This window comes from Hippocampus zosterae, chromosome 18, assembly GCF_025434085.1.
Source record: "Hippocampus zosterae strain Florida chromosome 18, ASM2543408v3, whole genome shotgun sequence".
NCBI classification, from domain to species: Eukaryota; Metazoa; Chordata; class Actinopteri; order Syngnathiformes; family Syngnathidae; genus Hippocampus; species Hippocampus zosterae.
In genome coordinates, this window is record NC_067468.1 from 13,116,346 (window position 1) to 13,140,347 (window position 24,002).

The following is a 24,002-nucleotide window of genomic DNA, read 5'->3' on the forward strand; positions in this document are numbered from 1 at the left end:
CAGAGCAATTTAAAAGTCAACCAGTGTAAATAAAAACAAAAGCAAGATGTACATTTCGATGACATCATAGCACCACAGCCCATATCATTGGGCAGTTTTATTGGCAATTAACATCTTGTATACATTTAAAAAAAAGTAAAAAAATATATGAATAAATGTGGAATAAAAACAAGGGTTGTGACTGCAGCACGAGTGCCTTGCCTTTCTTGGCATTATGAGGCAATCTCTGTTAACGGATAGGCAGGTGAAGAATTGCAGAAAAATATTGGCGATAATCTAATTACTTAAGCGGTCAACAGAGCAAACCCCAAAACCCAGCACAAAAAAAAGGGAAAAAAAGACTTGGATGTGTGCGTGCCAAAATATGCAATAGAAGTGTTTAACTTTTGGTGAGTCAAAGGTGAAACCGTGAGAAAACAAGTGGACCGTTGTGGTGAAAAAAGCAAGACTTTTGGCCCATTTTAGAGTACATCATCATTCGATTTCTTGTTATAAGTAACTTAAGAGTGGTGACGACTATTTCAATCAAAATTGAAATAGTGTCGATGTAGTCACAACGTGAAAACAAGAAGCTGCAGAGTTGTACATGGTGTTCCCTAACACCAAACCTTCCAAAGCAAATAGTAATGGTGACTCTTATTTATTAATACAGGTGCTGTTGCTTAAGCATTTTACCTGCAGGTGTACAAAAAAAAAAAATCAAAAAATTCAGGCTTTACGATGCCGAGATGGTAAAGTGGAAAGTCCCCGTCTTCTGACTTCAAGAAGTCTGTAGGACAGTCCCATCAAAGAAGTGAGGTGACTGGTTTGTGGACCACTGTCATCAACATTAAGTGTCCACAAATGGAAAGTTTCCATGTTGAGGTATGTCGTCTCATTCCACCAGCCTCCAAGTGACACATCAGTGACGTATTCCCCCCACGCTGCCTTACAGGTGATTCATTCGTGATGTGGAAGGTGCCGGCGAGTGTATAAATAGTGCCCACGTTACCACAAGAATGGGTGTTGGCAACCGCGTGCTGATCAGGAGATGCTGCGGGCGCTTCCCTCATGCTCCGAGGGGTCCGGCCGGTGGTCGGCGTATGGCGATGTGTACAAGAAGTTGCAGCACACATAAAGCGGGAAGGACAATAGGCGACTGTCCAGGTTCATCACCACGTACTCCTGAGAGGTGGGGCATGAGTTAAGACACTTTGGACACAATTCCTATGAGGAAGGACCACCCTTACTGACCTGGTCCTTCTCGAGTGTGAGAAGCTGGTAACCGGTAGAGCGGCTGCACACTAGCTTGCCAAGATTGTCAAAGGAGGCCAAGCGTAACCTGCACAGACAATAGCAGCAGAAATTGTGAGTATAGAGATATCTGTTGGTAGGTTTCAACCTACCAGCACCAAGTACACTGGATATGAAAAGTCTACACACCCCTGTGCAAATGGCAGGTTTTTGTAATATATAACTTTTTTTCCTCCATTAAAGTGCCGCCACCTGTAGAATTAATTGAAATAAAAATATTTTCAAGACGTAAAAATACAGAGATAATGCAGTTGCACAAGTTGTGTGCACAGCCTCTTAGATCCGGGAACGCGTCTGTTTAAAAATAAACCAATCACGTTCTTACTTATGTTAAATGGGAGTCGGCACACAACTGTTACAATTCAAAGTGCTTCCAATTACTGTAACCCCAAATAAATTTCAGTTACTATTGAGCAAACGACCTTAAAACAAAACCAGCTCCCTATCCTCGTTCATAAATAAAGACAACTTGAAAAACTACAACGCTGTGTCAACTCTTGAGCCCCAACAAGAAATGAGGGTGGCCCCGGCACACCTGTATGCCAGATGTCGCCGTGGCTGCAGGCTCACGGCGCCCCCACACGGCTGACTTAGTGTGTTCCTTTTGAAGATGATGAAGCGGTTGGTGTAGGTCACAAGCAGGTCGAAACCAAAATTGAAACCGGTCCATCGCCAGCAGTACTGAAGATAACAACAACAAAAAAATATCCATCATCCATCCTTTTAATCGACCCTAACCGAGTAAGTATATGGTGTTGGGAGTTTGGGGAACACCAATCACAGTTTTGGCACATTAGGCATCTCTGCAATTGACCTAAAACGTATGTGTCTAAAATGTGAGAGAAAAGTGGAGTACCTGGAGAAAAATGCAATTACAAAGAGAATATATGTACCGGTATTAAAATCATCATCAAGTCATCGCAATTATGTCTCAACTCACATCTCCATCTTTGGTCAGTTTCCTGCCACACCTCATGCTGCTTAACTCAAAATCCTCTTTATTGGCTTCCTGTGGACTAATAAAGCATTAATGAATATATAAATTTTAGTACACATTTATCACAGTCAAACTCTTCTTACCCGTTATCATTGTCAAATTCTGTCCGCAACATGGCAAACCACTGCGTTTTGTACACCGCAGTCAACCAATCTGGAAGAGGGGGGGGGGTGGGGGGGGGGGGGTAAACGAAACAATGCGGGGGTGACAGCTTTGTGTAAAACCTCAGGATTTGTTTGCGCTATTGCTAATGAAATGATGTCTACCTGGAGGTAAAATGTTGTCCCGCTCCAGGATGCGGGCCGAAGCGAGGTCGTTGACGATATACTGAAGACGCACGTGTTTGAACACGGAGCAAAAGGTGGCCCCCTCCTCTGTGCTTAGGAAGGGCTCTCTCTCACACAGGTCTGTCAAGAAAATGACAACCACAAAAAAATGCTGTTAAAAATATGCAAAAAAATGATAGTGTTTTGCATTCTATGCAGTACCGGTCCTGCGCTTGCACAGCCAAGCGTCGGCGTCGGCAAGAAGCTGCTTTATGGGTCCGTCCCACATGGGGTTGAGCTGCAGGAACATCCACTGATGAAGAGACAAAGTAAACCAAGTCAATCAATAACGCTGTTCATCAAATGAGTGAAGCACAAAAGCAAATTTTACACACACACGCACACATTCTTACATCATACCTTCTTGAGAGCAGTGTAGACATCCATCTCCACCTGCATGACAAACAGGTCAGACGACTGGATGAGCTGCTCCATCATCTCCGTTCTGGACAAAAGAAAGTATGTCATTTATTATCGGTGCTCCTCATTTCGGGACATACATTTTCAATGTTAAGAATGGCACGTTGGTTTTTGCTTTTCGTGGGATCCACTGTAATAACTGCTTCACTTAAGACTACATACCCAATTTCTTTCATCAAGTCCACATTTTGGTGAGTCATGAGGTTGTTTAGGAGCCACTCCAGGCATCTGCACATAGACACACACACTGACCATGAGCGAGAAAAAGCATTCGGGGAATTCTGTAGCACAACAATATTCAAAAACTCGCACTATTTAACAAGTCATCATAAACTAAACAAAAGCTCGCACATGGAGTTTGTCAGCTGTCTTGTGCTTTACGCAAAGCATTTTGAGGTCAGATTTTTAGAGCGGTGGGGGAATGCAAGCACTGACTTTTTCATGACGGAGTCCAAACCGTAGATGCAAGAGGATGCATAGAAGCTGCACACCGTCTTTGCACTGATATTTTCCTTCATGGTCTCACCGCACTGCTGGATCAAACCATCCTACCATCACAAAAACAAACAAAAAATAATAATAATAAAGACTGGCTTCATCTCACGGTCACTTTATACCACACTCGCACTAGTTTAGCTGAGCAGGAATTCCGTTGACTGACCAGCTGTAGCATACAAGCGGCTGCAAGGATACTGACAACCCCACTGGGCTTGATGAGCACGTCGTCGCGGTACAAGGATCCAAAGACTACTTGCAGAGCTAAAATCACACAAAACAGATTATCTTTATCAGAATGACACACAACCAATACAATGTAATTTATAAAGAAGTGAATGTGAGAGCTCAAGAAGCTTAGCCAGTTATGAGTCTGAGACTATCAAGCAATATCTTATGTAAATATGGAACTATATCTCATTGCGGTTTGTTTTACACCACTGCATCTGGACATGGCTCCGGTCAGTTTCTCACCTTCTATGTCAATGTTCTGGTCAGGTATCTCTAGGTTGATTTCCATCATGTTGGACTCCTTCCAGGAGCCGCTGAACATGCTGGAGAAATAACCCGACTGGCAGGTACCAAAAGAAGGAAAGAGTCAAGATAAAAGGTGACAGTAGGCTGGATTTACACCACATGGTTCAAGTGACACAATTGGGATATCCATCAGAAAAAAAGCATATAAGAAAAAAAATCGGATGCAAGAGTTAAATCCAGACTTGGCACTTTGACCTATGGTGTAAATCCATCCTTCAAAGGTACGGTACATGAAAATTACCGTGTGTCTGTTTCACCTGGCAAAGGTACAGTTTGTGAAGGTTCCATTCTTTCCCCAGTGCACAGATTCGAATGTCGCTATTTTCTCCATTGAGGAACAAGGTTTGATAAATGTAATTGGAGGTGCTTTTCAGTTTCTTCCTGTTCAAGATTTAAGACAACAAAAATGCAATGCAACATGGCATGTGAGGATAACTTGCTGATTCACTGAATTTGATCCTGGTGACTTGCCTGCGCGGTGTATCTAGAATGGCGTCGTCATCCTCCTTGTCATCCTCGCAGTCACACTGTGTGTTCCGTTTCCTCTTCCATTCGCACCCGTGTTTGCGGCTGCTTTCGCCGGTTTCCTCTGGTCCTTTCGAGGAATGAAATCTGCTTCCGATATTCCCCATCTTTGCCTGCACAACCAGGACAAACAAACACAGTCAAGTCCACATCACAAAATGAACATTTGCGATTTTTAGTACAACGCTTCCATCTTACATTTTACTCATTTAACACAAGATCTTGATTTTAGTCCAACACAGTTATTTAATAAGTTGATTAGCTAATTGTTGAATCAACACGGCGGTACTTCCAATCACTTCCTTCAAAACAGACACCAACAACATTTTTCCTCTATCAAATCAAGTACATTACTATGACAACAGTACGCAGGTTCTACACGCATAACCTACAAGGACTGAACACCACTTATCCATGCTGCAGTCGGCTAAAAGGCTGCTCTCTTACAAGTAACTGTCATCTATATGATGTTTGATTTACCACATTCAGCACGAACATGTGACTTTACCTTTAGACGAGCACGGACCCGGTCAGGGAGGTTTGACGTGGGCTTTAAAACAAAAACCACGTCTGTTTACCACCTCACCCAGACAGCTGAGGATGGGCTTGCTCTACGAATTACCGTACAAAACAAAGTCTCCAATGACGACAGCGCCGGCCGTCACAAGCAACGCATTCACAAAAGCCGACAAAGCATTTCCATGTTGACCCCTCCCCACAAAAAAAATATAAATGTAAATTGAGACGTATACAAAAGTCTAACGACACCGAGATTCTATTGCTGTTTTCGCGTTCTCTCTCTTCTTCTCGCGTTGCATATGCGTGCATTAGAAGCGTCACGCGAGGCTGCCACGCTCAATAGCGCCTCAAGTGTTATCTCAGGGAAACACACTTGTAGCAAAAAAATAAATGGGATGTTTAAAACAAGTACATCACATCCATCGCTTAAGTGTTTCAGCAGGTCCAATTACAAAACGGCCCAAGATCTCGCGTCTCTACTTAAAATTAGAGACAAATTCGGCACGATCATACAGTGTTGAATTTCTTGAATGAACTTGTGTTCTCTGCTTGAGTTCAAAGTGCCCAGACGATCAATATTTGGCATCATTGTGTTTTACAAGGCATGTTTGTTTTACATCGAAAGACCTGGCAAGAAATTGTAAATAAAACAAATAAATTGGTAAAACCAACCTTATTTGAATGAAAATCCTGTCCTGTATATTGTTTTTTGCTAGCAATAGTCTAAAAACGAATTTACGCTACCAGGATATGACGTTTTAAAACTGAATTTATAGGCGCGGTTTGCAGAAAAAACAGCCAATAGATGACGAGGTTCTCCCCGACCACATTTTGTTACCGCCCCCTGGTCAGCAGGCTTTTTGAGCCTGCGTCGGACTGTCTGTGACACGTAAGTTGGTTTGTCTTGTTGACTCCACTGGGCAGGACACCTCCAACGGAGGCCAGGACAGGAGACCGAGATTTTTTTTTTCCTGAGCCCCTGTCCAGACCTCACTGCTACTTTTATTCAACATTTTGAACCATGGAAGCCAGAGACGCGAGTGCAGGTGAAATTGTTAGCTTGGCTATGTGTTGTAGTTTTAATCAATGTAATAAACAAGGAGAATAACAAATCAACTTGTATTTAAACCGAAGAGTTGGTACCCGAAAGCATGGGTGATTATACGACTTTAATCCAAATACAAACTCACGTAAGACCTGTATAATGCGTGTGGAGGTCTTCCAATAAGGTTGTTTTGACTTGACTGTAATAACATAGGTGTTGTAGTGGGCAGCGATGGAGAGCAAAAAACTGCAAAAACCGCCGCAGCGCTTAAGAAAAGAGACCGAGCTGCATCCCAAAGTAAGATGGAGCAGCTCTTCGGCTTCAAGAAGGAAGACTTGACCTCCTGGTCCAGCCTGGTAGCGCTTCTGAACCGGCCAACGGACCCTGCATCCCTGGGCATTTTCCGCTGTTTGTTTGGTGACTATCAATTCTGAAAACTATTGGGGGGCGGGGGGGTATCACCTAGCGAATCGAGGTGAACAACTTCACGATCGCACTCGCTCGTGTGCGTGCGTGCAGGTCTGCTGATGGCCGTGGATATCACACAGGAGCGTGGCCTCAGTCACGTGGACTACAAGTACCTGGACGGTGCTCCCGTGTGTCGCTTTCCACTTTTCAATTTCCTGAAGCCTCTTCCCATGGACTGGATGTATCTGGTCTATCTGGTGATGTTCCTCGGTACATTTCATTCCCTCCCTTCATCCCTCGCCAGTGCGCCCCTTTCTCGCTTTAGGGTACAATCTCTGTGGGGGTGGCACCATTACTAGACATAGCAGTTTTTTATGGTTAAATTAACCCGTCTCTCTCTCTCGCTCCAGGTGCGTTGGGCATCATGCTGGGCTGTCTGTACCGTTTGTCCTGTCTAATGTTCATCTCGACGTACTGGTATATCTTTTTCCTGGACAAAACGGCATGGAATAACCACTCCTACCTCTACGGCCTGATTGGATTCCAACTCACACTTATGGATGGCAACAGATACTGGTTAGTGGTCGCTTTACACAAACTGGGAGGATTTTTACGTTTATGTTGCCACTTGTCAGGTCACTCGACGGCTTGAGGAGACCTTCCATCAGAAACGCACACGTGCCGCTATGGAACTACACCCTGCTGAGGACTCAGGTTTGAACACAGTGGCCAGTCAATCTTCATCCATGTTTCAAATTATCGAATGGCGTTGTCTCTTCGTAGATATTCATAGTCTACTTCATCGCTGGCGTGAAAAAGCTGGATGCCGATTGGGTGGAGGGATACTCCATGTCATACCTGGCGCACCATTGGCTGTTTGATCCCTTCAAGTAAGTTGCGTTTCGAATGTGCCGCTGAAGTCCCAGCTCACCGCAACTCATCGCACCGATCCTATTGCAGGGCGATTCTTCCCGTGGAGTTGGTGAGTTTGCTGGTGGTCCACGCGGGAGGCCTTATGCTTGACTTGAGCGCCGGCTTCCTGCTGTTTTTCGACGCCACGCGGCCTTACGTGATGGTCTTCGTCACCTACTTCCACTGCATGAACTCTCAGCTCTTCAGCATCGGTGAGCTCGTCTGTCCACAAATCAATCGATTATAGTTTCATTTGGTGAAATGTCAGAGAGGTGCTAATGTTAGCCTGGGTTGTTAGCGGGAGCTACGGAGCATCTTGTGCATGTGCGTCGAGCTGCATGCGCACTTCTGGTGCTTTTCTTGGATATGAAATCATCTATAAGCAGTTTGTTTGTCAAGGTATTGCCATAAGATGAGTTTTGCTTCCCGCAATGCGCGACTTTGTGTGACGTTACCTTCGCTCACCTTCCACAGGCATGTTCCCGTACGCAATGCTGGCGACAAGTCCGCTCTTCTGCTACGCCGACTGGCCGAGGAGGTTCTTCGGCCACTTCCCAGCATGCCTCGGAGGCGTCCTCCCGCTCACTTCGGCGGGCCCCCAGCCCAGCTCCTCCTGCGTTTACAACAAGGCCCCTGGCAGGGGAGGCCGGCCGACGCCGACCGCCTCAAAATCTCCTAAACTACGATTTAGACACAAGATGGCGGCCGTTTTTACTTTGGCCTACATACTGGAGCAGTTTTTCCTACCTTACTCCCACTTCATCACACAGGTACAGGCACTTTTTTTAGTTAGTCCGTTATTGCGTCAGGTTGCGGGAGCTTCGGTTTACTGTCAACAAAACCTGATCGTTACTCACGGTTGAGCAATGAAGGTCAGCGAGGTCACAGGCCGGCTGATAAAAATGGATCATGGTTCCCTGTCTCCGATGTCCTCACGGTTTGCTTTTTTGTCGGTCAGGGTTACAACAACTGGACCAACGGCTTGTACGGATACTCGTGGGACATGATGGTTCACTCCCGTAGCCACCAGCATGTCAAGATCACATACAAGGACGGCAAAACGGGAGAGGTGGGATACCTCAACCCAGGGGTGAGTTAGTGTCAACATTAGCATATTATTATTATTAGACATAATAGGGACAACTGCATAATATGGTGAAATCCAAAACAAAAAGGAAATACATTAAATGATCAACTATTTTCCAAACCTTACTAGGTCTACGTTTTAAAATATTTCCACTCTGCATGTCAGGTGTTCACACAAAGCCGGCGCTGGAAGGACCACGGCGACATGCTGAAGCAGTACGCCACGTGTCTCAGTGACCTCCTGCCTCGCTACAACGTTTCGGAGCCTCAGATCTACTTTGACATCTGGGTGTCCATCAATGAACGCTTCCAGCAAAGGTAACGCGCCGCACCTCAAGCTTCATTTGAAATTAAGAAACAATACTTTTGAAATTGGATGGTTTCCTGCGGCCATGATGATCTTGTGTTTGTGCTCGCACTGAATCGTCACTCCGACCTCCTCCAAGGATCTTCGACCCACGCGTGGACATCGTCAGGGCCGACTGGTCGCCGTTCCGACCCAACGGGTGGCTGATGCCCCTGCTGGTGGACCTCTCGCCGTGGAGAACCAAGTTCCAGGAGATTGAGAGCACTTTGGACAACCAGACCGAGATTGTCTTCATCGCCGACTTCCCAGGTTACACCATCTCCCCGTCTAGCGACTGAACTGTTGCTACACGCATGTGCGCATGTATGTAAGCGCACTTACTCCATGCCAATTTACCTTGCAGGTCTCCACTTGGAGAACTTTGTAAGTGAAGATCTGGGCAACACCAGCATCCACTTATTGCAGGGTAGCCTCAATGTGGAGATCGTGGAGGAGAAGAAGAACTATTCTCTGCAGGCTGGAGAGAACATACAGGTTAAAAACTCAACAAACAACAACAAATTAACCCATAAAATTTCTTGACTGTTGAACACAATCAAATGTTGTACGGTGCAGGTTCCTGCGGGGGCATACCACAGAGTGTACACAGTGTCGGAGGAGCCATCTTGCTACATGTACATCTACGTCAACACAACCGAGGCGGCGTTGCAGCAGAACTTTACCAAACTGCTGGACCTTCAGGAGCGCATTCGCAATGGGACAGGTGGAAGTCAAAGCGACTGTGCCGAACATCCATCCAGCCGTTTTCAATTATTATTACCGATATTACTTTGCTGTTAACACAAATTGTAACCCCCTCAAAATCTATTTAATTGAACATAACCATGTCGCTGACTGGCGTAGTGGTACACTTGTCACCTAGGATAGGCTCTGCGACCCTGTTCAGGAGAAGTAGTGTTGAAAATGGATGGATGGATAACATTACTGACATTGCCACCCCCTGATAATTTTGCGTCTTTCGTCAACCCCATTACATATTTTATGTTTCTGGAGTATACCTCAAGGATAAGCAACACATGTAAAAGGAAAACATGCACACAGATTTGAATTTGCGTCCAACCTGAACAGAAACGGAACCTCTTCCGCCCGAGCTGCAGCCTCTCATGTGGACTGGCGACGACGACGGCTCTGAAGTCAACGCAACCGACCCCGTCGTGAGGCTCTTCCTTAAGAGGCAGCGGCGAATTAAGGAAGTGAAGAAACGCAGAGAGGCCGGCGTGCTGGAACGACTTGAGCGCTTTACGGTTAGAAAGTACTACGCCATACGACGAGGGTGAGTCAAGCGGGGTACACACAAATGAGATGTCTGTTGTAATACAAGGACTTACCAGTAGGAGGCAGAAACTTACCAGTGGACCATTCAGACTGCTGGTAAATTTAAAAAAAAACTACCACTGCAGAGTAGAAGAAGAAAAAAATCCAGGATATCTTTTAAAAGGCATCTGAAGATCGGGCCTTTGCGTTTTTTTTAAAAAAATGCTCAAATTCAGCCTAATTGTCAGAATGCGTGCACCCCGAGTCTTTAACCATTCTACGTTCACGTTTCCTTTTCTTTTAGATTCTTGATGACCGCCATCGCAGTGCGAAACCTGGCGGTGGGTCTGCCTCCGCTTGAGCAGCTGACGCAAGAAGTGGCATTCGCCAACATGAAGGAACCCGAGGCCGAGGGAAAACACGACGACGAGCGGCTTAAAGATGAAGCCGGTCATGGAGAACTCTAAAAGATGTTACTGCTGAATTTGTTGGTACTACTGGACTGTTACTATGGGAAACACACACCCACAGCAAAATTCAAAATGGACACTTTTGTACAAGCATTTGTCATTTCAGATGACTTCCAAAGTAGGAAAAGTCAGTATTTTTGCCAAACGTGTAATCTAACACTAAAAGATGATGCGGTTTACTTTGGCTGAAATGGGACCGGATGTATTTTTGAAGTGAGTTGGATGCGAATGCTCATTCATTTCTGTTTTTGCTCAACGACGATTACTTTGTTGTGATTCAAGATCAACTAAATTTTAAAAGGTTGATTACCATATTTCCTTCAAACAGACAACACAATATGATTTGGGATTTATATTGGTTATATGTAACCAATATGATGAGACAAATTGTATTTGTGTAAATGGGTCAGAACGAGGCAGCACGGTTACCTAGTGGTTAGCAAGTGTGCTTCACACTCGGGAGATCTGGGTTCTAATCACACAAAGGTTTTCTGCAGGCACCTTAGCTTCCTCACACATTACAAAAATCTACATGTTAGGTCCCGTGAAGGATAACCTGCATGCCCCAATGGAGCACGACAGAAAATAGATGGACTGATGAAACGGAAGCGTGGCATTTATGAGAACAGAGGTCGCAATTTGAGGAAATACGGTATTGATGGTATACAAATGCAAACCTCCATACTGTGAGTAATACTTTGTCGAGCCTTTTTTAGTCACTTTTATAAGAATAATAATAAAAAAGCTTGTCAGTAACAGTGGTTTTAATCATAAATTACTCAGTTTCATCCATCATACCGCACAATGGGACTCTTCACACATCAGAACACAAACAATACAATAATACGTACGGGAGAGTGCATGTCTACCAGGAGGAGTTAGTTCAATGGTTAATTCAGTACATGCTGAAGATGAGGCCTTATAAAAACTGCTGTGTCAACGCGTTCATAACATTGACTATTTCCAGGACATCTGTTCATTGTACATATAACGACATAAAGGAGCAGCTCAATTGGAATATTTCATCAAGTTCAATTCAAAAAAAGTGAAATTCATTGTATGTGAAAGATAGCACAAGGAAAACAATCTGACCTTCTCAAGAAATGACACGTGAAACAATCCCTAAAAGATTTGTCGTACAGAAATTAGGTAGGAATTGGCCTTCAGAAAAAGTAGTTGACTTTTTGAAGTGGATTGCGGTGTTACAATTCACCGAGATGCACACGTGCGACAAAGTGTTTGATTTCATATTGCACAAAATTTGATACCAACACCCGCCTTCATTATTTGTATCCCATCTGGGACATTACTGGTACTAGTGTCACATACTGGCCATTAAGGTTTAAGTGTTACAATAAGCATTTTGTTTCCTTGACAAAAATAATTTTAAATAAATCTCACAGGTGCAAGTACAAAATCAGAGCAAAGTAAGGTCAGTTTTCAGGGTTGAAAATGAACCCAATGTCCTTTTTGAGTCCTCTGTGACCCAGGCGCTGGTCTTTTCAAGGGAGTGGCACCTCGCCACTCTGCATATTTTTTTTTCCCCCGGGAGGCCTTCAACGCCTCATTTCTCAGGTGGCTCCTCAGAGCAGCTTGCATCCCTCATTATTTTATGTTAGTCAAATAAATGCCCCCTCCTGTAATCGGCCTCTTTTTCTCAAACTTCTACACTTGATTATGAATACGAATTTCACAGCATAAGACATGATTAAAAAAAAGACTGCAGATGCCTAGTTTGCTGCTTAAGTGACTTAAAACTTCTTGATTAACTTCATTTATATGCTTCAAATGCCTCACATTTACGATGAGATTAAAGTTTCAGCAAAAAAAATAATTAAGGACTCCATTTTATCTTTAAGACAGTAAATGAGGTTTAGCTTCTCTCAGACTTGCTTCCAAAGAGACCCCCCCAAACCCCTTTTTTGGCTCTACCTGGGCTGGAGATCAGCATAGAAAACTCCATGAACGACGCCTTCAATCACGATGTTTGAAAACGCATCTAAAAGCCATAAAGCAAAAGGGAGGTGGAGGAGCACTTAAAAACGGGGATTTTAATTAAATACAAGTTATATGGTGGAAACTGAACTCACCGTGTGCATCCGGCAGCAGGTAGGGGTCGTTCAGAAACACCATGATAGGCTGATGTGAAAGTTTACTGGAAGTCACACAAACGAACCAGCAATTACATTTTTTAATTAATTTGAGTGACTAACTATTAATTTCTTTTGAACAAGACAAGAGAACTGACGCACCTCGATTCCACAGAGTCTGTATCCAAAGACCTAAAATAAGTCAAAATGGAGTGTTAGACACAAAGCCCCCTTGTGGACAGAAAATTAACTATGCGCCGATAGCCACAAAAAAAGCATTTATTTTGTTGTTTGAATTCAGTCTCTACGTACCCACAGCTGTCCGTCTTTGGCAGGGACGGGAAATGGCGGATATTGAGGAAGTCCAAGAATATCTTTGGAAGAACCTCATTCTCCATAATTATAGTCTTGCAAGACAGAGAGAACAAAAACATTTCATTGTTACACCGCGTGGCAACTTCAGATGAACACAATCCGCCAAGCCCTGACGGTATTTTATACACCATAAAAGTTATTCAAACATTATTCATCAATATATTTTTTTTAAATGAACAAACAAAACCATCACTGTACAATATTGTAGAGAAAAAAAAAGCACACAGTAAGTAACGGACGGTAAGTGAGTAGAATGTTCAAATACATGCGATTCTCTTTGTGATATGTTGAAACGTCAACTAGGGAGTGCCAATAAGCATCATGAAGAAAACACGGTCTTGAATTGTTCTCTATATGCTAGTTTGGCGCCATCATGTCAGTTCATTTTAGTCTCATGTTGAGAACTTAAATACTGTAGCAAAAAAAAAAAAAAAGGCGGACAAGGAGGTTTATTAGTGGCAAGTACCTGCAGGTAGAGCTCTAGCCCTTGTCTCCTCTGCTCCAGCACTTTGGGAACCCAGTTCCTCACATGCTTGGAGGGGATCTCAGGCGGTTTTATGCTTTTCTTTAGCTGGAAAGAAAAAAAAAACATTTCAATCAACTGCATAAAATATTCTCATTCGCTGCCTCCATTTTAGACTTTTTACACGTTTTACTAACTATAAAAGGACATTGAATTCATTTCATTGTGTTTGATTAAAAAATAGAAAATGCATATCTAATTAAGCCCCCCGCCCTTTTTTTTTTTGCATCTTCCTTTGCTGAGTGATTCATTCTATCTGTAATGAGGCCTATCAATAAACTGTCATAATATTATTGCAACCTTCTTGCCAGCTATTTTCGGAATGAAACTAGGCCAGGGGGGGAAGATGATGCAAATGTTCGATTGAGAGGCCCTGTTTAAAATCAAAAATGGGAAGAGGAAGTACTTATGGCTGAGAGTGCAAACAAAGTGATGAGCAGATTTTTTTTTTTTTGCGGGTGAGAGTTCCTGTGTACGCTCCGCCATCCAAAATGGTACGACCCCATTGTCACATACCATCAACAGCTTATGTCATTCTCCATGACCCCCATAATTAGCCTTTTAGTTGTAATTAGCTATAATCCACACAAATGAACAGAATATGAAAGCCTGTGCATTCCACCCAAATTGTCATATCTGTTGAGTAAACGTTTCCCAGTTTGCTCGATGACATCATACCACATCAGAAGCCTAGTGATGCTGAATCGGCTCACCATTTTATGCAAGGTGTGGAATTCACTGTAGCGTTTCTCAACAGCATGTTGCCTTCCGCTTGTCAGCACGTCAATTCTAAACACCTGAAAGAGAGGAATGACCATGAAAAAAACGGAACGTTTGCATCCTGACCCACTTCTCCTCAAACTAGAATGACGGCTGATGTGTCAGTGATTATCAGGAGGAAACGGGGCGATGACGGTTAAACTTCCTCCCATTCGTCCCACTCTTCTCTGCTGCCCATGAAAAAGGAAAAGTTACTCTACATGCAACATACGCACAATACTAATCGTCACAAAACCTTGAAAAAAATGTTGTCGAAAGGATCTGGTCTCATAGACTTAATCAGTGAAAACTGGGGTTGCGGTCTACCATTTTTAGGCAGCAATATGGCAGACTGACTTAAAACACACAAACACACAGGAAAAATGATGATGAATTGGAATAGAAAACATCTGATCAATGTTGTCAGCCGTGATTAAATATGTCAAAAGTACCAGTGAACATAAGGGAATGTCCCTCCATTTTGGAGTTAATTACAGAGCGCTTAATGAATGTTATACGGCATTCTGGGAAACGTAGTTGACCCTGTTCGTAAGCGACATTAGAACGTTTCCATCATTAAATTACTAGCGTCCTTCCGCTTGAACCTTTGGAATGTCACACAGTACGGATGGTCGTTGTTGTAACGCCAATGAAACAGAAGACAAAGCACTGACAATGTGCGGTACAGAAAAAAAACTATCAAGAAAAAATTGATACATTTCGTTTCGAAGAGAACACATAATCACAATTAACGAACAAAAAAATAAGCTCACCGTGTAGCCCCTCTCAATGTGGTTGTTTTCTAAACGAAAAGACGGAATCGACACGCTGATAGGATGCATCACGACAACTAGTGATAACTTAGGTCCTGAGCAAACAACATTAAATAGAGAACACACTCTCGCGCGTACACGCGTACATACGCGCTCTCACGGTTAAAGGTTGCGTCCAATTTGGCAACTCGCTAAATAGCCATGTAAAAACAAGTACGCGAGTTCGTACTCGCGTGCTAGCTCGCTCGCCTCGTCGGGACACGGTGAAGGGCTTCGAGTCTTTAACGACAGAAAATATCCCACAATGCCTCACGTGTTGGCCGCTTTTCGTCGGGGAAGCGGGAACACATCCGGGCACTTGTCTTAAATAATGTACATTAAGACTAAGTAACAAATATAAAAACTATTGAATTGAAACAGTGAGATTGTGTCATTGTGTGTGAAATGCTCTGTTATTATTATTATTATTATTATTTATTATTATTATTATTGACGACTGCCTTGATTGTAGGACGGACGGGTCGATTGTTGATGACGCCAGAAGTCCACAAGGAAATAAGTGCGCATTGAAGGACTCTAAAAGCTCACGTTTCAATACTTTTTCTCACAAGATAGTTCTCGTTAGCGTCCTCTAACGGCGGTTAGGAGAAAAAGAGATTTTTCATCTGATTTGTTGATACGAGGTTACAATACTACGGTACAGTACATTGAAACACAATGAACAAGAATATGAGATATATTTGTGATAAAAAAAGAGTTGGATGATGGGTGGATGGATTTCAAACTTTGATGCAATTTGCCAATATTACATTACACCACACTAGAAGAGAATATGGTTTACATTAATGAGACAACATGTCATACAATAGTATTGTATAACATTTTGTCTTTAACCTGTATTCTAATAACCTGTATTCTTGGAAGCTTTAACCTGTATTCTAATACAGGTTAAAGCTTCCAAGACAGATGAAAGGTGGAGACAGAAAAACATTTCCCAACATACAGAAAACACATACACACAGAGAAAGACAGGCAATTCACTTCAAATGGATCTGTCTTGCAAATGATACATTACCACAAACATTTATTCAAAAAAGATTAGTAATGACAAAATTTCGCCATTAACAAAACAACACATCTTATACAATTTTATCGTAAATTAAAAATATGTCATGTACAGTAATTGAATTATTTAACTGTTTTGTGAACCGCTTTGTTACAGCTGCCGCTGTTGTAAAAGCGCTATATAAATCAGCATGTATTGTATTGTATTTGTAATCAGTTGTCATTTTAAAGATGTTATTGATTTTTATTATGATACTTCACAGGGAAGAAAAGAAAGATTAAAAGTAAATAATAAAAGATAAAATAAAACGCCTGTAAGAAGGGAAGGAAAAGTAACATCCAAAATCTTAAGAAAACCAATACCGAAGGGACGTGGCATGCAATGAAAACCATTTCTACTTATACCTAAACTATATAAACTAGGAGTATCAAACGGTGTCAAACAAGGACTCCTTGTGTTGTAAAGATGTTCATATGCAGTCATCCTCAATGTCAGCTTCACAATCGAGATGCTGTGAACGATTCTCCTCCATTAATACCTGAAAAGTAACATTGAATCACATTAAGACGATACTTATAAGATCATATGTAGGATATGGAAAGTCGGTTCGTACGTTGCCAGGTGACAACCAGACAGGTAAGCGTAGTTGCCCGTGTAGCGGACTTCACAACGCACGATGTTGTTGGTGTAGTCTTCCTCTGGCACCTGATAGGAAGGATTCACGCTGACCTGCGGACAAAAAAAAAGACGAAGATGATAACAATGGCAAAGAGGATGCAGTAAATGCATCTTTGGTGACATTTCCACGCGACACACCTTGAGAACGTAATTCCCCGGTTTGACGTCCGTGATGTCAATCCACTGGCAGTCGATGTCTGCATTGTAGGTGTCGTAACATCCTGGACTCAGGCCCTGCATAATGGGCAGTACCAGTATGAATGATCTGGATAAACAATTACTTATCATACAGTTATGTACGTTTTATGGAAGCAACTCTAAAGAATTCTGAAGGAAAAAAAAATAAAACAATCACTGAACTCGTATACACCATGCAATAAAACCACTCATTGATTAATCTGTTCAGGCGCATTGGCGTGTGCTGCTGTTTTGATTAGCAACAGTGTTCATCATGATCATCAATCAAAAAAAGATTTATAGGACTCTTGAGAATGTAAATGCTCAGCGCGGGCCATAATTTGCCCACCTTTGCATTAGCTTATTATCAGCACCTGAGTGTGTGAGGTACAAGCGTAGCGCCTGTAGTAGCCGTAGTCGCAGGACGTGTCTTCCAGGCAGAAGCTGACTTTGTGGCCCTCGGCGACCGACCTCTGCGTGGTGGAGTCCAGCAGCTCGTAGCGACTGAACTCATCCATGCTGTGAAAGTGCCTTTGGGTCCACACCACCATGTTATTAGACATTTGTTCACGGCACATACATTCTTTAACATCTGCACTGTCAAATGCGGTGATTCTCAACACATCATAAAATATTTACCGGTGGCTCGCCATGTAACACTGTAAATGGCCAACATTAAAACACAGTAGTGCAGTAGGTGGAAGTGTTCATGCCCCTGTTTCCCAAGAAAGAAAAACAAGTGGACTAAAATAAAAATTAAACTAATATTGAAAATAAGCTACTCTAAAAATTGACTTTTTAAAACATTTTTAAAAGATTATGAGATTTATAACAGATGTATTTTTGCTGTAGCTAAAAGTTAAATACAACTGAACTGCACTGAAAAAATACACTGTACTAAGTTTAAAAAAAAACGAATGTTCATGAAAATAGAAAAGCTCAAACAGAATGTAATCTTATCTACAATAATAAAATAAAATTTAATTGTACGGGTATATAAAATGTTGTGACCACAATTCAAATCTGGTAACATAAAGTACCTCTGAAATGAGTTTTTTTTAGGTTTTGAACCCCAAAAATTCGACAGGGCATACATTAGCAGTTGTTTTGGAGCACAGCCTCATGCTCATCATTTACAAGGATTTCTACAGACACTTGAGCTTTTTTTCCCCCCCTCCACACATAACTTTAGAATGAGGTAAATTTTTGGGGGGACGGGGGGTGGAATCGAGAAGCCAGTTAATTTTCCATTAGGGAAAAGGGCTCATTATGGCTGTTAGTTTTACAATGTCTGTGTCTGGGTTGGAAATGAATCGTTCACGTGAAGTTCGCTCATGTTACCTTTGTGCTATCAATCTTAAGAAAGACTTTGTCCTACTGCCTGGTGTGTGAATTAACTCCAAACGACTGGACAATGTGCATTGACTAGAAGGTCAGTCATAACCCTATTGTAGCAAACCCTCTAAATTAAGCTATTTTTGGTCTGATCTGCTTTTTTCTACTCTTTTATTGTATGGCGTTATACTTTGATGTATGTCCATTGAATAAACTGGAAAGAACCAGCTCCTGTACTCAGTGTAGGGACGAGCCGCGACAATGTGTGTGAATACCCACTGGTGACAACTGTGCCATTCCCAGGAGTAGCGCGGCCTGCTGGGCCGAAAGTCAGCCGTGCCCTGGTTCTTGACTCTCTGGGGGAAGCGCAGCAGCATTCGGGTGTCATAGTCTCGGGCCAAGTAGGCCGTGCTGCAGACAAAGGAGAAGATTAGTGTTTTTCCAAAGACGGTATCCTGGCCTGAGGTGTAGCCTCTGAGGGAAAACAGCCCGAGCTTAAATGGTGGGTGGAAAATAGCACGCAGGCACGTGGTTGTTTGGGTTTGCTGATGTGTTTACCATAAAGGCTTCTTTTCCTTAGGCAAACTATGATTACATTTTCTCCAATCCGCCCCTGCAGACCCGCCACTGGCAGGATTTGGCTCATTTTACCGCCTCTCACAGTCGCGAAGCGGCAGAGCATGGCCACAAGCACTTTAAAGTCATTGCTCCGACTCTGAATCATACTAACTGCCGTGTTGTTTTGTTTTATTGCAAAACCAACCACGGCTGAAAAACTTACAGCCTACCTTGACAAGCAGTTCTCCTCAGATGCGCATCTGAGGTTGTACATGGGGGTGCTCTGCACATAAGCAGCGGTTTGAATGTAGTATGGGTCAAGCACCAAGTCTGGGAGACCTGCAATAAAGACATCATGATTTAAAGTGATATACATAAAGATAACAGTACAGAGCATGATGTAGCTTACCAACCACAACATTCATGAGTGCCAATAAAAGAGCTGCCTTTACAAAGATAAGATTACAATACAATGACATAATATGTACATTATTGTGGTTGCAGTAAGAGCTGTTTGTAGTAATGAATCCGCCTTATGAATATGAAAGCAGTTATGATTGTGAAATTCTAGTCAACAAGTGTTACATTACTGCCCCCTACCGGATACAGGTGTTGAGCCTTGTCAGAGGTCTGCCGACTGTTTCTTGTGGTATCTTTCTTATACAGTGTTGTATTTTTTTTCTTTAGTGTCATTAATTTCACGATATTGAATCGAATTAGATTTCCATATTTACTATTGTGTATTTTATTCGATTAATGTAGTTTTTATATTACAATATGTAATTATTTCATAGCTATTAGACTTATTTTTACTGAGTAAAATATATTTTTACTCACATTTTTTACGTTTAACATTTAGTTTAATTTTATTAACGTAGTTTTTTCATTCATTATTACGATTTAAAAAATAATATATTACAGTAATACATACAGTGTCCACATTCATTATTGACTTTTACTTATTTTAAACATTATTGAATAAAATTACTATTTAAGATTTATCATATATATATATATATATATATATATATATATATATATATATATACACACACACATATATACATACACACACACATACTGTATACCTGTAATTGGATTGCACAGGAGTATCTAATGACGTGTCCGGTGAGCCAAAAATGCATTTATAGACTGTCCGAATGGTGTCCACAAAACCGAACCCTCACTCTTACCGTACTGATGGTACCTTGTGCCATATCCCGGTCTGTACGATCTGGACCTTGGTCTCTCGTACACGTCGTAGTGATTGTAATAGGGGTTGTCGGGATCCATATCGTAGGACTTGGAGGGGTCGTAGGGGTCGTCAGCAACCATCATGTCCTCCCTCCTGGGCTGAGGAGGGCTCACGGTAACCTTGGCCTGAGTGCCGTTACTCCGCTCGCTCGGGTGGTCCTGGACCGGGACCTGGACCTGTTGGTGCTGCCTGCCTCTTACCAGCCGCTGGCGCGCAGGCGGGAGCGCCTCGGAGCCCGGTCGGGCAGCATGGAGCTGCTGCGGGGTGTCCGGCGCCCGCTGCTTGGCGTCGCTGATGATGGTGATCGGTCTGCGCTGCACTTGCTCCTGCGGCGCGCCGCGACGCCGCGCCGGTTGGTACTCGGCGCCGTGGCTTAAAATGCTGAAAATGTTGCCGTTGTGAGACCACTGCAGTGTCTGCCTGGGAGCGGCTCCGGGGTTATTCCCTTGGGGGGACGCCGGGTGCCTCTGGCAACGCGCACCTCGAAGGGTCAAGACAAATAAATAGACGCACGCGAATGCGTAAAGCGGCATGCCAATGCGTAATCCCATGTTGGACTCACTCGCGACCCTGGCACTTGTCTTAGTTTTAATTTACAAATCCAACATGTCACTTGCGAAGCTGACCCGGAGAGCACGCACTAGGCGAGGGAAAGAGTGAAAGTCACATCTCTCCACTCCTGCAGCCTGCACATGCACTTAGGGATGAGAAGGAGGAGGCGGAGTTGTGAGTTGGCATTATGGGATGGTTACGCAAGTCTTTTTACTAGTCATATAACAACTGAGTACGTGAAGTCTTTCTGACCCCGCTTGGCCTGCTTGTCTTTGAAACTAGTCTTCTTTGTCACTTTTGCACGACAAAACATACTATCTTGTAAAACGACAAATTTTGGCTTGCAACACAAAGCAAAATTAAATCGACCTAGTCTTGTTACGTGAAAAACTGTATCTTATACTTCGTCAAAATACTTGTTACTTTTTCTCACTCTCTGCAGAAGTGTATGGGATGCGGAGGTGTGCTGGTCACTTGGTCACCAGCAAGGCAGGTACACTGGAAAAAAAAAAAGACAAAGGTTTGAGGAGTCAGTGCTAATGCGCTTTGAGTAGGTTGAGTAGCCCATTTCCCATTTACCAAACAGACATAAAGTGGACTAAAGCAGGCTAAGAAATGCGCCAATGTGGCGGCCATGTTAGCAGGGGCGGATTTCCCATTAAATGCGATGCATGGACATACGTGGCGGCCATGTTAGCAAGGGAGAGGGTCCCTCCAAATGCAATTGGGTTCGGCCATGTCCCGGCGGACATTAGCTTAGCATTGCCATGGACACACAGCTCAAAATCAGGATGCCAGTTAAACCACACTACATTTGCTAAAATCCTATGAAATAACAGCCTTGGCTGTTAATGCCAGAGCTATAATGCTAAGTTTGGGAAACATTAAAGCCTCTAATTTTCTTCTGTGTAGGAAAAAAAAGAATCTATACAAGCTACCGCAGGCTGACTTCGGCTCAGCTACTGCGAATTTGGTTTCACGCAGCCCCTCACAAATCACCACAAACTACAGCTGCAGTGTTGACATTTTGACCCAACGTGCATCCTTCCCATCCTCAGATGTACTTGTGACTGTGTGGCCACCAGTTCAACGCCATGCCTGCCAATTCCGGTCTCTGGTTGCTCCGTGTTTCCAACGATGCCAAAAAAAAAAAGTATTGGAAGCTCATAGTGTTCTCCATGTATTCACAAGAAAAGTAGCTTTTTTTGACACGTGGTCATTGGTTAGTATATGGATGCAAAGGCTTTGATAGGGAGCCATTTAACTGCGATCACTGGGTCGAGTCAGATTTGAGCCAGAAGTGAGCCCTGAAGTCAAACTGAAGAGTTGAGACCGCGATGACACCTGCAAGCGATTAGAATATTCGCTCGCTGCTCTCCCATTGGCAGCCAAGCTTGCGTCAACTGTGATGTCCCCATTGTTCCCGTGCACTCTTAAAAACTAGATTGCCGCAGCATTGACAGTGACATTCTTTCTCCCAAATGTTCAAACTTCTGTGGTGTGTCTTTTATTTTTTTTTTACTTTTGCTTTTGAGGACAACTGGAGAAAAGTCATACATGCTATAACCGTTTGCTAGCTGATCTAGCAGCGATTGGATAGCCATGTTTTTGCCATCTCAATTCAATGATAGCAAATTCTTTACTGTCCCCCAGAGATGACGTGGAGGCATCAATCCCGTGGTCAGGAATGTGTTAAGATGGAGCCCCCCCCCCCCCCTATTCTGCTTGGAAATTGGTCAGGCCGACAATTGTAAATGCTACACTTGTTCAATATTTACAGGGCTAATCTGTTCAAGTAGCACAGTGAAACCCCGCAGTAAGTGTAATAGCAAATGGGATTTATAATAACTCAAGTTTTGGGTCTGCGCGGAGCCTCACGCCCAGTGGTGGATAACAACATTTACATCACATTGTCCAACCTGTAACCTGTGGACACTTGGATGGGGAAAATATGAAGTGGCCTTTAGTCATTCTTGACAGAGGATAAATAATATAGTACATTACCGCGAGCTCTGTTGTATTGTCTGCCTACGTGTGTTGCCGCACCGTTTGTCCTCTGATATGCATTGCACAGGGCGAACAGAAAGATTCTGAGTGCCGCGGATACGGATACCTCAATTTATGAATGTTTCAGGTTATAAACGGTTTCGTAACTTGATGTTCCACTGTACTCAGATAAGCAGAGCATTTCAGTGTGTTCCCTACCAAGGGTTAATGGTAGCTAGGAGTGAGTGCTAGATTATTCAGAACCAGACTTGCACGTCTCAGATAACAGACGGGACAGACATTACCATTTGCCATCACGTGAGGCTGTTGGTCCATCCCGTGCAAGCTGTGGTCCTGGATGGAAGCCAACTGGAGTCACAGAAACATCCCAAAAAGATTTCTCCCCTGCAGAACCTCTTGGACTGCGCACACACAAGATAAATATAAGGTTATGCTTCATAATTATACATGTCTTTGGAAATTGTGGAGAAAAAAAACAACTCCACTTAAAGTCAATATTCCGATGACCTTCACTGCCATGCTGCTTTACTGTTTCATTTCTTTGATGGTGCATCCTGTGAAAGTGAATAACATGGCTGAGCAAAACGGACTGAAGCCGATCCAGCTGTAGTGGGTCACTGATATTTTTTATATATTTTTTTTTTGCTCATGATTCAGAGAACTTTCACTTCTCCCCTCATTCCTTCACACATCTGTAAGCAATTAGCCAAGTTCTTTTGTTGCTGGAATCCACCTCAGGTCCACATTTTTGGCTGTTCCGTTGAGCTGCAGGAATTTGACTCAACTCATGCCTCTGATGAATTATAACTGGCAGAACACAGGGAGCTTTTTTTTTTTAAATAGTAAAAATATCCTGCGGTGTTCCACACGGCTGTTGCCTAGGGCCACTTTCCTTCTGATGTTTTATGAATGATCTAGCAAATGTTTGGTAAGAAGCCTGCTATGAAGCTCGTTCAAATTGCAAGCACGTTGATGTTTTTGAGAAATAGTCATTGTTGCTTCTAAATGTTGTGCCTTTTCAAAGAAAACTAACAAGGAACAATGAAAAAATCGGAAAAAAGGCCTCTTATATTCGACGTGATTAAAGTCGAGCTGGAGAGGCGTTCTCCATTTTCTCATGATGCTAAATTCACCATCAATTTAAAGTGTCCTCACTTGGTCAACATCTGGCAAAAAATAAAATAAAATAAAGTGTGCATA

At 42.9% G+C, this 24,002-nt stretch overlaps 4 protein-coding genes across 6 annotated transcripts; 1 reads left to right on the forward strand and 3 right to left on the reverse strand.

The window, feature by feature from the left end:
• Window positions 1-49: 49 nt before the first annotated feature.
• On the reverse strand, window positions 50-5,427 carry gmcl1 (germ cell-less, spermatogenesis associated). 3 transcript variants are annotated; one of them, XM_052051582.1, is made up of 15 exons: window positions 5,102-5,427; window positions 4,540-4,706; window positions 4,326-4,449; window positions 4,006-4,102; window positions 3,698-3,795; window positions 3,472-3,584; window positions 3,199-3,264; window positions 2,977-3,061; window positions 2,779-2,869; window positions 2,557-2,697; window positions 2,374-2,443; window positions 2,234-2,309; window positions 1,829-1,974; window positions 1,234-1,321; window positions 50-1,164 (listed from the first exon to the last, which is right to left on the reverse strand). In XM_052051582.1, the coding sequence occupies exons 2-15, from the start codon at window positions 4,698-4,700 to the stop codon at window positions 1,024-1,026; spliced, it is 1,497 nt and encodes a 498-aa protein (XP_051907542.1). In that variant the 5' UTR covers window positions 4,701-4,706; window positions 5,102-5,427; the 3' UTR covers window positions 50-1,023. The 3 variants fall into 3 exon arrangements, with proteins under 3 accessions (XP_051907542.1, XP_051907541.1, XP_051907544.1); XM_052051581.1 differs by having other exon boundaries at window positions 4,326-4,445; window positions 4,536-4,706; XM_052051584.1 differs by lacking the exon at window positions 5,102-5,427 and adding an exon at window positions 4,792-4,956.
• A 514-nt stretch (window positions 5,428-5,941) lies between these two features.
• ggcx (gamma-glutamyl carboxylase) lies at window positions 5,942-11,773 on the forward strand. Its single transcript, XM_052051509.1, has 15 exons — window positions 5,942-6,158; window positions 6,371-6,574; window positions 6,677-6,835; window positions 6,976-7,141; window positions 7,201-7,279; window positions 7,349-7,455; window positions 7,526-7,689; window positions 7,952-8,247; window positions 8,436-8,567; window positions 8,730-8,881; window positions 9,010-9,179; window positions 9,274-9,404; window positions 9,486-9,633; window positions 9,999-10,203; window positions 10,489-11,773. Exons 1-15 carry the CDS (start codon window positions 6,134-6,136, stop codon window positions 10,649-10,651), a joined length of 2,301 nt encoding a protein of 766 aa, XP_051907469.1. The 5' UTR covers window positions 5,942-6,133; the 3' UTR covers window positions 10,652-11,773.
• A 432-nt stretch (window positions 11,774-12,205) lies between these two features.
• Window positions 12,206-15,472, reverse strand: snx24 (sorting nexin 24). The gene is made up of 7 exons (XM_052051726.1): window positions 15,175-15,472; window positions 14,356-14,439; window positions 13,586-13,690; window positions 13,057-13,151; window positions 12,907-12,936; window positions 12,745-12,809; window positions 12,206-12,653 (listed from the first exon to the last, which is right to left on the reverse strand). The coding sequence occupies exons 1-7, from the start codon at window positions 15,241-15,243 to the stop codon at window positions 12,583-12,585; spliced, it is 519 nt and encodes a 172-aa protein (XP_051907686.1). The 5' UTR covers window positions 15,244-15,472; the 3' UTR covers window positions 12,206-12,582.
• A 757-nt stretch (window positions 15,473-16,229) lies between these two features.
• Window positions 16,230-20,937, reverse strand: loxa (lysyl oxidase a). Its single transcript, XM_052051644.1, has 7 exons — window positions 20,182-20,937; window positions 19,219-19,327; window positions 18,710-18,841; window positions 17,470-17,626; window positions 17,057-17,152; window positions 16,854-16,969; window positions 16,230-16,778 (listed from the first exon to the last, which is right to left on the reverse strand). The coding sequence occupies exons 1-7, from the start codon at window positions 20,792-20,794 to the stop codon at window positions 16,772-16,774; spliced, it is 1,230 nt and encodes a 409-aa protein (XP_051907604.1). The 5' UTR covers window positions 20,795-20,937; the 3' UTR covers window positions 16,230-16,771.
• Between the last annotated feature and the right edge of the window lie 3,065 nt (window positions 20,938-24,002).

Excerpts from the sequence above, each read along its gene's own strand:
- gmcl1 (XM_052051582.1), bottom strand. The coding sequence starts at position 4,700 with ATGGGGAATATCGGAAGCAGATTTCATTCCTCGAAAGGACCAGAGGAA. Across the intron at positions 2,870-2,976 it reads TCTACACTGCTCTCAAGAAG|TGGATGTTCCTGCAGCTCAA; the intron begins GTATGATGTAAG and ends TCTCTTCATCAG. Across the intron at positions 1,322-1,828 it reads CGGCGACATCTGGCATACAG|GTTACGCTTGGCCTCCTTTG; the intron begins GTGTGCCGGGGC and ends TTGTCTGTGCAG.
- ggcx (XM_052051509.1), top strand. The coding sequence starts at position 6,134 with ATGGAAGCCAGAGACGCGAGTGCAG. Across the intron at positions 7,456-7,525 it reads TGGCTGTTTGATCCCTTCAA|GGCGATTCTTCCCGTGGAGT; the intron begins GTAAGTTGCGTT and ends ATCCTATTGCAG. Across the intron at positions 10,204-10,488 it reads TACTACGCCATACGACGAGG|ATTCTTGATGACCGCCATCG; the intron begins GTGAGTCAAGCG and ends CTTTTCTTTTAG.
- snx24 (XM_052051726.1), bottom strand. The coding sequence starts at position 15,243 with ATGCATCCTATCAGCGTGTCGATTCCGTCTTTTCGTTTAGAAAACAAC. Across the intron at positions 14,440-15,174 it reads ACATTGAGAGGGGCTACACG|GTGTTTAGAATTGACGTGCT; the intron begins GTGAGCTTATTT and ends CCTCTCTTTCAG. Across the intron at positions 13,691-14,355 it reads TCCACACCTTGCATAAAATG|CTAAAGAAAAGCATAAAACC; the intron begins GTGAGCCGATTC and ends TTTTCTTTCCAG.
- loxa (XM_052051644.1), bottom strand. The coding sequence starts at position 20,794 with ATGGGATTACGCATTGGCATGCCGCTTTACGCATTCGCGTGCGTCTAT. Across the intron at positions 19,328-20,181 it reads CACAAGGTACCATCAGTACG|GTCTCCCAGACTTGGTGCTT; the intron begins GTAAGAGTGAGG and ends TCTTTATTGCAG. Across the intron at positions 17,153-17,469 it reads CTTGTACCTCACACACTCAG|GGCCTGAGTCCAGGATGTTA; the intron begins GTGCTGATAATA and ends CCCATTATGCAG.